Source organism: Lycium ferocissimum, chromosome 5 (assembly GCF_029784015.1).
Source record: "Lycium ferocissimum isolate CSIRO_LF1 chromosome 5, AGI_CSIRO_Lferr_CH_V1, whole genome shotgun sequence".
Lineage (NCBI taxonomy): Eukaryota > Viridiplantae > Streptophyta > Magnoliopsida > Solanales > Solanaceae > Lycium > Lycium ferocissimum.
The window spans coordinates 75,333,631-75,343,257 of record NC_081346.1 but is presented as its reverse complement, the minus strand read 5'-3'; the positions used below and the strand labels follow the sequence as shown (position 1 = coordinate 75,343,257).

At 35.5% G+C, this 9,627-nt stretch overlaps 1 protein-coding gene across 2 annotated transcripts; it reads left to right on the top strand.

Moving 5' to 3' along the window:
* Nucleotides 1–1,308: 1,308 nt before the first annotated feature.
* On the top strand, nucleotides 1,309–8,683 carry LOC132057485 (heterogeneous nuclear ribonucleoprotein Q). 2 transcript variants are annotated; one of them, XM_059450108.1, is made up of 9 exons: nucleotides 1,309–1,422; nucleotides 3,609–4,043; nucleotides 4,123–4,239; nucleotides 4,427–4,567; nucleotides 4,843–5,016; nucleotides 5,485–5,692; nucleotides 5,783–5,958; nucleotides 7,735–7,820; nucleotides 8,362–8,683. In XM_059450108.1, exons 2-9 carry the CDS (start codon nucleotides 3,645–3,647, stop codon nucleotides 8,495–8,497), a joined length of 1,437 nt encoding a protein of 478 aa, XP_059306091.1. In that variant the 5' UTR covers nucleotides 1,309–1,422; nucleotides 3,609–3,644; the 3' UTR covers nucleotides 8,498–8,683. The 2 variants fall into 2 exon arrangements, with proteins under 2 accessions (XP_059306091.1, XP_059306090.1); XM_059450107.1 differs by lacking the exon at nucleotides 1,309–1,422 and having other exon boundaries at nucleotides 2,381–4,043.
* Nucleotides 8,684–9,627: the final 944 nt, after the last annotated feature.

Below are 9,627 nucleotides of genomic sequence, written 5' to 3'. Positions count from 1 at the left end.
AGAGTTGATTTGTATTCCATAATAGCTTTTATTTCATTGTATTGTTTATACTTGTAAAATTATGCTATATAATTACAAGTTGTAAGAAGGGGTTGCTCAAGGGTGAGGCCAGTAAAGCTTTTGTTTTAGACACTCAAACTTTTGAAACCCCAAAAAATTTTATAGATGAATTTTATGGATTAAGTTTTTCTTAAATAATATTGAAAATTGTAAAAAGAAGTACAATATATATATATAACAAAAAAAAGAAAAAACACTATTTACGTTTTAAAACTTTGAACTAAACTATTCAAATCTTCAAATTATTAAATAAAGTTTTCATAATAGCATCCTAGCTAATGTCTTTAAAAACATATGGCTAATATCTTATTGACTTGAATTGATCCTAATGTTACTATTATCATTTATTTACAATTTTCTTTTATTTATTTTTATGTAATTTTACCTATTTAAAAATATTTATTGTAATTATAATATTTTACGAATATTAAAAATATATACCCGTGGGGCTTACGCCTCACCGGGGAAAATGTAAAACCCCCGCCTTGCGCCCCCGCCTTTTAAAACACTGGTATATACTAAGACGTCGTTTGGACATGATTATCATGTTTTGAAATCAGGATGATTTGAAGTTAGAGTTTTATTTGGGCATGCAATTTAGATTTCTTAAGTTGTATTTTTCCTCATAAACATAAAAAACCACAAGTTGTGAAAACCATCAAAACTTCCCCAAGTCTTATAAAATCTTATCAAATGAGCAAATCACAGTTCATAAAAAAATTAACACGCTAATAAAATACCTTTCTAAAAAATATAATATTTATTTATCGAACTTTAGTTCAATTAAAAGAAAAATTGAACATGACTTGTAGCATAACTAATCTTTAATATAATCCTCTCACAGGATATTGAACGTAAGTTATAATATAACTACTCTATAATATTGAACATGAGATGGTAAACATGGTTAGTAAAAACATTTGAAAATCATGATTTGAAATTCCAAATCATTCATGATTTAAAATTTCAAACCATACTTTTTTGTGGGATTTAAAATCACAATATAAAGTTGAAATTGAAATTTAATGCAAATTGCGTAAATAAATGATTGATTTGAAATCAAAATATAAAATCGTGACCCCACAGGTTTAACACTTGATTTCCAATGACATAAATGCCCTATAGATATTTTACCTACGAGGCTACGACGCAAAGGACAATAAGGAGATAATTGTCAATACGCAACTGAACAGAGATAGAAAAGAAAAAGAAAAATTATCCCCAAAATCAAAACCCTAAACCAAAAATCCAGCTGGTTCATCAATCTAGGGTTTATAAATTACACCCAAAACAGAGAGAAGCAAAAATTTACTTTCATTAGCTGTTGAAAGAAACAGAAAGGGTTCTCAATTTCATCTCACGGTAACAATTTATTTTAACTTGTTGTGTTTTTATTATGTTTCTTTTTTCTTTGTTTATGTAATTCAACATTGTTTTTGTTGATTTGTTACGTTTTCGAATAATTGGGTTATTTTCTTCTTATTTTGAACTACTTGTTGTTTTATTATGTTTTTTTTTATTTGCTTATTTAATTCACCATTTTTATGTTGTTTTTTTTTGGATAAGATTTGTTTAGGGTTTCGCAATGTCACTGGGGAACTTTCGAACAATTGGTTTTTTTTTTTTTGGTGGATTAGATCTGTGTGCAATGCGTTGATTTTTGTTGATGTTTTGTTTCCTTTAAAAATATTGATTTTTCAGCTATAGAGGTTAAATGGGAGGATATATTGACAATGTATAGCAATAATGTGGTTTTTTTTACCTATAAAAATAATTTTAAAAGGAGAAGAACAGTTTTTTTTTGCACCTAGTGCTTAATGAAGTGGGTTGAGCATCATGAGGTCTCAAGTTAAATTCCCAGTAGAGATAAAACAATTAGGTGATTTCGTCTTATCTGTTCTAGCGTCGGTAGACAGAGTTTTTTGGTACCTGTTGCTAGTGGGAGGTGGCAGGTATTTTCTGTGGAATTAGTCGAGACACTAGGTGATTTCTTTCTATCTGTTCTAGTCTTTGTAGACAAAGTTACGTGGTACCTGTTGCTGGTAGGAGGTGGAAGGTATCTCGTGGAATTAGTCGAGGTGCGCGAAAGCTGACACCATGGTTATCGGAAAAAAGAGAGGAGAAGATAGATGTGGGTCATTTGGTGACAGGTGGAAATTGGAATATTAGGCATTACAACAACAACATACCTTGTATTTTTTCCACAAGTGGGGTTTGGGGAGGGTGGGATGTATGCGGACGTTACCGCTCCTTTGTGGGGGTAGAGAGGCCGTCTCCGATAAGGATTTTGTATTTTTTAATCTTTAGAAATTAACAAATTAGTGGTGAAGTAGTTAAGACTGCATGATGGTGATGCTAATGAACATGGGAGATAATAGTTACTTTTGGAAGTTGGAATTTTGAGCAAATGGTTTTGATTTTTTACAAAAAAAAAAAAGCTTAGGTTTAAAGTTGGAAATGAAGTTCTATAATTTTGAGTTCTTCTTGTGGCCTTCCACTAGAAAATGTAGTTGTAGAAGGAAACTCAGTGATCAGTGGCTGAGCTTTTTAACTGGTCTCGACTTTGAAAACGGATTTTATGTGTCAAACTAGTGAAATTCGCATCAATGGAATATTTGGTTTTGTCCACCACCCTTCCCAGAAAAGGACAGCGATGATGTGTATTTCTAAGTTATATGAGTGATGCCGTTAATGGTTGATTTCCTTTTAACTGTTTATTCCAAGCTTGTGAGTGTCAGCTATCAGATTTGCTTACTAAATTAATATTCAAAGTCTAACATCATTAAGAGACTGATTCGACTTCTGATTGATCTAGATATGAATTAATCTGTTTCTTGAGGTCAAGTTTTAACTCTAATGGCTAGTAAAATGACTCGCGGACTGTTCTGATATTGAGCAATGGTTTTCTAAAAAGTGCAGTCGAGGTTGCTCCTCTATCAGTACATTCACTGTATGTCCATTAATTTACTGCAGGGAGGTCTCACTTACAGAATTGGGACATGTAGTTTGGAACTGGAATTATGTTTTATGGGGATGGGTTGGTGGGATCAAAACCTTGATGACCATTCCGTTTAGCATTCTATTTTTCCCCACTATTGCTTGGGGATAGATTGAGCCTTTCATAATCTCCTCTCTTCTCTCTCTTTTTCTCTTTCCCTGTTTTCTTTTTATTATCTTTCTTTTCCTTGTTCCATTGTTACGAATGCATTGGTCCTAATTGTTATAAACTAAAGGCTGACTTTCCTTCAGAAATCAATCATTATCTACCTTTAAGGAATTCATTGGTTCATTGTTTTTGTACCTGATGGAGGATATTACCCTCTTGAAAGTCATTCAGTACTCTTGCCTGTCTTTGTTTGTATTGGTAAAATTTAGTCAGCCTTTTTACTGAAAATTGACATTGGAACTCCTTGGCCATTTCTCATGGAACAAGTTCAATTGAGATATTCTTTACTCTGGAAATCCTCTTGGCCTTTCTTTTTAGTTCAGCCTGTCCACAATTTTCTTCTTTCTTTTGCAAATGCTTCTGGCTTCTGTGGTTCCATCAGAGTTGCAGCTCCAGCTTATCTTCCTAGAAATATAAGATGCCGAGAACAAGGGCCAGTGCTGCAGCTACTAAATCTGAACCTGAGAAGCCTGTTGAGACTGAAGAGCAGGTCGACTTTGAAGGGGATAATGAAGAAGAGGAAGAGATTGAGTATGAAGAAGTAGAAGAAGAGGTGGAAATGGAAGAGGAAGAAGAAGAGGAGGTAGAAGAGGAGGTGGAAGAAGAAGAAGAAGAGGAAGAGGAGGAGGAGGAAAATGAAAGTGATGGATCTGATGATGGAAATATGAAAGTCGATGCTGAGGATGTGGAGAAAAAGCATGCTGAGCTCCTCGCCCTTCCTCCTCATGGTTCAGAAGTGTACATAGGTGGTATTACTCAAGATGTTTCTGAGGCAGCTGTGAGGGAATTTTGTGAGACAATTGGGGAAGTTACGGAGGTAAATTCTTTTCCTGTTCATTAGTGGTTTTTCATTGGTATACCTAATTTTACTTAAATGACATGCATGAAAATGTCAGGTAAGAATAATGAAAGGGAAAGACACCACTCAGAACAAAGGATATGCATTTGTTACCTATAGAAACAAGGAATTGGCGTCCAAGGCTATTAAAGAACTCAACAACACTGAGCTTAAGGTAGGAAAAATGCCGATTTCCTTAACTGGTTCTGTACGCTTCTGTTGTCTCTCATCTTGCCTAGTTTTGTCAATCATTTGTTAAACAGTTTACAGCCCAGATGTGCATTTTTTGTAAGTGGATGGAAATCCATCTATTTGCTTGTTTCAACTCTTTGGATTCTCTAACACAGCTGCTTCTGTAACAGGGGAAAAGGGTAAAATGTTCTGAAGCTCAAGCTAAACATCGGTTATTCATTGGTAATGTTCCGAGAACCTGGGGGGAGGAAGATATGAGGACGGCTGTAACAAACGTAGGGCCCGGAGTTATCACTATTGAGTTGGTGAAGGTAGGACCTGGGCTCTTTTTTGACATATGTTTAGTTAGTCCGTTTTCTCAACCCTTTGGTACAGTTCTTCATTGTCATTAGTTGTACATATGCAGCTCCATGTTAGTTTCTCTTCCACTTATATGCTGTTATTCATGGAAAAAAGATTAAGTTCTTCCCTCTTTTCAAAAAAAAAAAAAAAAAAAAAAAAAAAGATTAAATTTTTCCCTCTATATATATGCAAAAAGAACCATCTTTTGTCGCTTTAACTTTTTCCTCTAATTCCTATGGTACAGGATCCTCAAAATTCTGGTAGAAATCGTGGATTCGCTTTTATAGAATATTACAATAATGCATGTGCAGAGTATTCAAGGCAAAAAATGTCAAATTCAGACTTTAAGCTTGATGATAATGCACCAACTGTTAGCTGGGCAGATCCCAAAAATGCTGAAACTGCTGCTTCTTCACAGGTTTTACCTTTAGAGAGCTTGCAAATTTTATTTTTCCTTTCCATGCAAACTATTGTGCTGCAGGTGCTTTCTTAAGATACTTGCACATATGGTGATTCCTATTCAGAATAATTTTCTGTGCTATAAGTCGGTAATTTCAGCCTCTTTCTGACAAGGAATACCTCTGTGAACATTTTATATCTCTTGCTCCCTGACCCCTCCAAAACAAAAAGGACTAAGAAATCAAATAAACATTGTTGGAGTTCCAACTGATTAACATACAGTATGATACTAGCTTTGCTTTAGGATTGCATCTGGGGTATCTTATCCTAAGTTGGATTACTGCCTAGTAGCTATATTTCTTTATGAATGTTTTTTCGCTTGGTGCATAAAACACTGGCCACTGTGGTCCAGCTTGGTTGATTGACAAAAGTCTGAGGATGTAGAATTATAATGTAAGCATCTTTTGTTTCCTTTTGGACTCTATAGGTTAAAGCAGTATATGTGAAGAACTTGCCCAAACACATTAACCAGGACAAGCTAAAAGAGTTGTTTGAACATCACGGGAAAATTACGAAGGTAGTTCTTCCTCCAGCTAAACCAGGACAAGAACAGAGCAGATATGGCTTTGTTCACTTTGCTGAGAGGTCAAGTGCTATGAAGGCCTTGAAGAACACCGAGAAATATGAGATAGATGGTATATCTGTTTCCTATTTTCTTTGTATTGGAGTTTACTTCATACAACAAAATGTATGGTGACACTGATCCATTGCTGCCTTACTGTCAGGGAAAATTCTGGAGTGTTCACTCGCAAAGCCTCAGGCAGATCAGAAATCTTCGGGAGGATCAAGCTCACAAAAGGGACCCACTCTTCCAACTTACCCTCCTCGTATTGGCTATGGAATGATGGGAGCTCCCTATGGTGCTCTAGGTGCTGGATACGGAGCTCCAGGTGTTGGGCAAGTAAGAGCTTTTTCATGTTTTTGATGGTGAATAAATCTACTATGCTTTAATCTATTTTAGTTGGGCTCGTCTATATGTACCCTCTGCATAAATTTTGATATATTTAGGTCATTACATTCTAATGCTAAGTAGTTTGTCTTCTAAAAATAGATATTATCAAGAACTATACTTTTCCATACATGGAGATGTGTGTGTGTCCAACAAAGGAAAGACTCCGGAATAGTACCTAGGCATAGTTTGAAGTGTAAGAACCGAGTTTTAATCCCGATGAGTTAATAACTCCTATGTGTATCATTTGCATTTGTAGTGTTTTTTTTCTCGTGTAGTGTTCTTAACTAAGTTTACATTGGTCTCGGGTTTATAGGAATTTTTAGGCTCCTTTTTTTTTTTTTTAAAGGTAACAGTAGGGATTTTGAGGCTACTACTTAATCTTAACCTTCAAAAAAGGTGTTTTTAGACAACTTTGCTCCACGTGATTTTTCTACTTTGTTTCTTTTTATCACCTTTAATTATCATATTGTTGAACCATGTATGTTGCTTATGGTGGTTAGCTCAGTACATGACAAAATCATCTCTATCTGTTCTACTTTTGACTTTTTGTCAGATGTGATCAATTTCTGTTAGAGAATGTTACACTCGTTCCTCATCGATTGTGCAAGGATTTCCAGAAGGGGTTTATAATATCCTGGGCCCTCCACCTATTGCCTTAAGATTTTGGATTTTACAATTAAACTATTTCACATGGTATTAGAGCCAAAATTTGGTGAGATCGTTTGCACTATCGGTTTTTCTCATGCTCTATCAGTCTGGGCTTCTCTCAAATCAGCCCATGGAGATGCTTTGGGCTTCATTCAGCCCATCGAGCCATTAACATGGCTCAGGCCCATTCAGTAGCCTGTTGAATATTAACCTGTGTCCTCCTATAGTCTAGACTCAACCCCATAGAGCCTCCTTTGTCCTCTCTATTGTAAAAAAAGGGTACGGAAAAGAAGAAAATCAAATCCATGTTGAACCATATAATTGGTTACATGTGCGGGATGGTGTCAGCGAATACAAAGATTATTTCGTAGCAAATCCTTGTTTTTTACTTCAGTTTTTTTAAATAAGGTAAGATAGTTTCTTACTTCAGAAATTACAAGTAACCCTTTTCTCAATACACCTTAATATCAACTTTGCCTCAAATAAGTAGATTCTCAAAGGTGGACTTACGGTTCTTGATACATAGTATTCAGTGATGGATATCGTCGTTTGGATAATTTTGGCATTTGTTTTCTAGTGGAAAGCACATCACGTGATGTGTGGGTTAGGTGCATATCACGGGTTTGAACCTAGTGAAGAAGTGTAGAGGGACGGGCCGATTATCCCTTGAGTTTCCTAACTGTGTGCTACTAGCCCTCAGGGATTTTCCCATTATAAAAATAATAATCTTACAATTGGTTTTCCATTGATTTGTAGCTAGCAAGCAAGCATTCAGTAGCTAGGGTCTGTTACTCATTTTTGTGGCAAGTTGTGTGACTTCTATTTTAATCATCTAACAATGTTGCTAATTATATCCAATATGTAAAGTGAAAACTTTGAGGAGATAACCTGTTTCCGATGGGTTAAATATTACATATGCAGAAGTTAATATTATATACTTCAAGATTTCAGTGTTGATTAAATCTAAATAGATGAATTCACGGGCCTTCTATTGTCATCCTCAAGTGTATATAGCTTGTGTTCAGGTAGATTTGTTTATCTGCAGCTTTACTAACACTTGTTGCTGTCACTTCACAGCCAATGGTCTACGGAAGAGGAGCTACACCTGGTGGCTTGGCAATGATGCCGATGCTTTTACCTGATGGAAGGATCGGATATGTCCTGTAAGTACAGCCGTTCTATAGCCGTTGCTTCTCCAAGCGTGATAATGAATGGAAAAGTTCATATGATTTCATGATATAAAGGAAAACTAGTGTCAAGGACCAAAGCTACTTATCAATTTATGCAATTACAGAGCCTCATTTATTGTGTGTCATTGCTGAAATTCAAGAAATAGAGGATCATTAATGCATATTATCTAATAATAGGTGCTTCTGAGAGAAAAGACACGCATTCCGTATATAACATTGGTGAACCTATAAGTGAAGCATTAGATACTATAGTATCAGTCTATATTGCTCGGTCTCTTCTAATGCCGATAACACGTGCCGGATCCTCTACAAGTAGTGCATTTTAGAGGATCGGACATGTGTGCCGCAACATTGTGGAGAGTCTGAGCAACATAGGTATCAGTAATAGGGTGTTTAATTAGGTTAAAAAAAAGGTCCTATACATGGTTGAGTAGTAGAAGTGCTTGTTTGCAAATGCTTCATAGTTGTAAACTTGTTTTCATTGTATTTTTCTGAGCTATCTTTCCCCATCCAGGCAACAACCAGGAGTTATGCATTCCCCACCTCCAGTATCACGAGGAGGTGGACGTAGTGGCGGAGGAGGAGGTTCAAGTGGTGGAAGGCGGGGTGACAGTGGCGGACGAGGGCGATCCCGTTACAACCCATATTAGGTGTAAATGAGCCCCAGCAATGTTTTAAAGCACAATATTTAAGATTACTCACTTTGAGAATTTTTAAGTTATTTGACTGATGTATCTGTAGTCTGTTTAAAGAATTGACTCTCATCTCTAGTCTCCCTCTGACAATCTCTGTTCATGGCATCTTTCTCCTGTTAAAGTAAATTTTTTATTTTTGCACTGGACTCCTTAATTTTGCACGTCACTAGGAGTGAATTTTTATTTTTTGCTCGAGAAAATTTACTGTTTATTTATGTTTTGATAGATATCAAGTCAAATCAGCTAGTATCTCTTCCCTTCAATTTTTGGTAGACTGATCAACGTGGTGTTAATTTAGGCTCGATCATAGTAGTTTATTTTTAAAAGAAGAATCATTGTGGTGTTTCGGGTTCAGTTTGCGTATATCTCGATTAGTTCAATAGGTATTTGTTATTGTCACCTGCACATGTAATGAGTAAATGTGTCTGCCTAATGTTTTTTTCTAGTCATTACTGGAACGCAAATCTTGGTCCTTCACCACCAATGTCATAGGCCGATGACTTACTCTTAAAGCTCATTTGGTTTGTGAGCAAGTTATCGTGGGATTACAGTGGAATAACTATAATACGGAGATTAAATAATGATTGAATTATTTGATGGATATAGTTTTGTTGGTAGATGGCTTTAGTTCAGTGGACTAAGAATAAAGTACACGAGATATAATAGAAGACGTGTTTGGTTTTAAACTACTCCCTCAGTTCCATAATAAGTGTTTTTTTCAGGTTACACACGCCCCATAATAAAGTACTCACTCCTAGAAAATTAGGAGTGTTCTTAATATTTACCCTTAATTAAATACCTGGAAAAAGAAAAGCTTAATGATTCTTGATTGTGTAAATAAGAGTAATTTTGAAAGAATAAGATCAATTTCTTCTTGAAATTCTAAAGCACCGCTTATTTTGAAAAAAAATGAAAAGCCTAAAAAACCACTTACTATGGAACGGAGGGAGTAGATAGACTTTTATTTTCAGTTTTAACTTGGGCTTCTTAAAGATCTTTGTTATCCCGCACTTAAGAATAATACGATAATTGTTGTTTAACCCATCTCGGGATCATTTTCAACTAAAGATGATATAATTCTTTTT

Bases quoted from the DNA above. Each gene is read 5' to 3' on its own strand.
- LOC132057485 (XM_059450108.1), top strand. From the start codon at position 3,645: ATGCCGAGAACAAGGGCCAGTGCTGCAGCTACTAAATCTGAACCTGAG. The intron at 4,044-4,122 runs GTAAATTCTTTT...TGAAAATGTCAG, and splicing joins CAATTGGGGAAGTTACGGAG to GTAAGAATAATGAAAGGGAA. The intron at 5,959-7,734 runs GTAAGAGCTTTT...GTCACTTCACAG, and splicing joins GAGCTCCAGGTGTTGGGCAA to CCAATGGTCTACGGAAGAGG.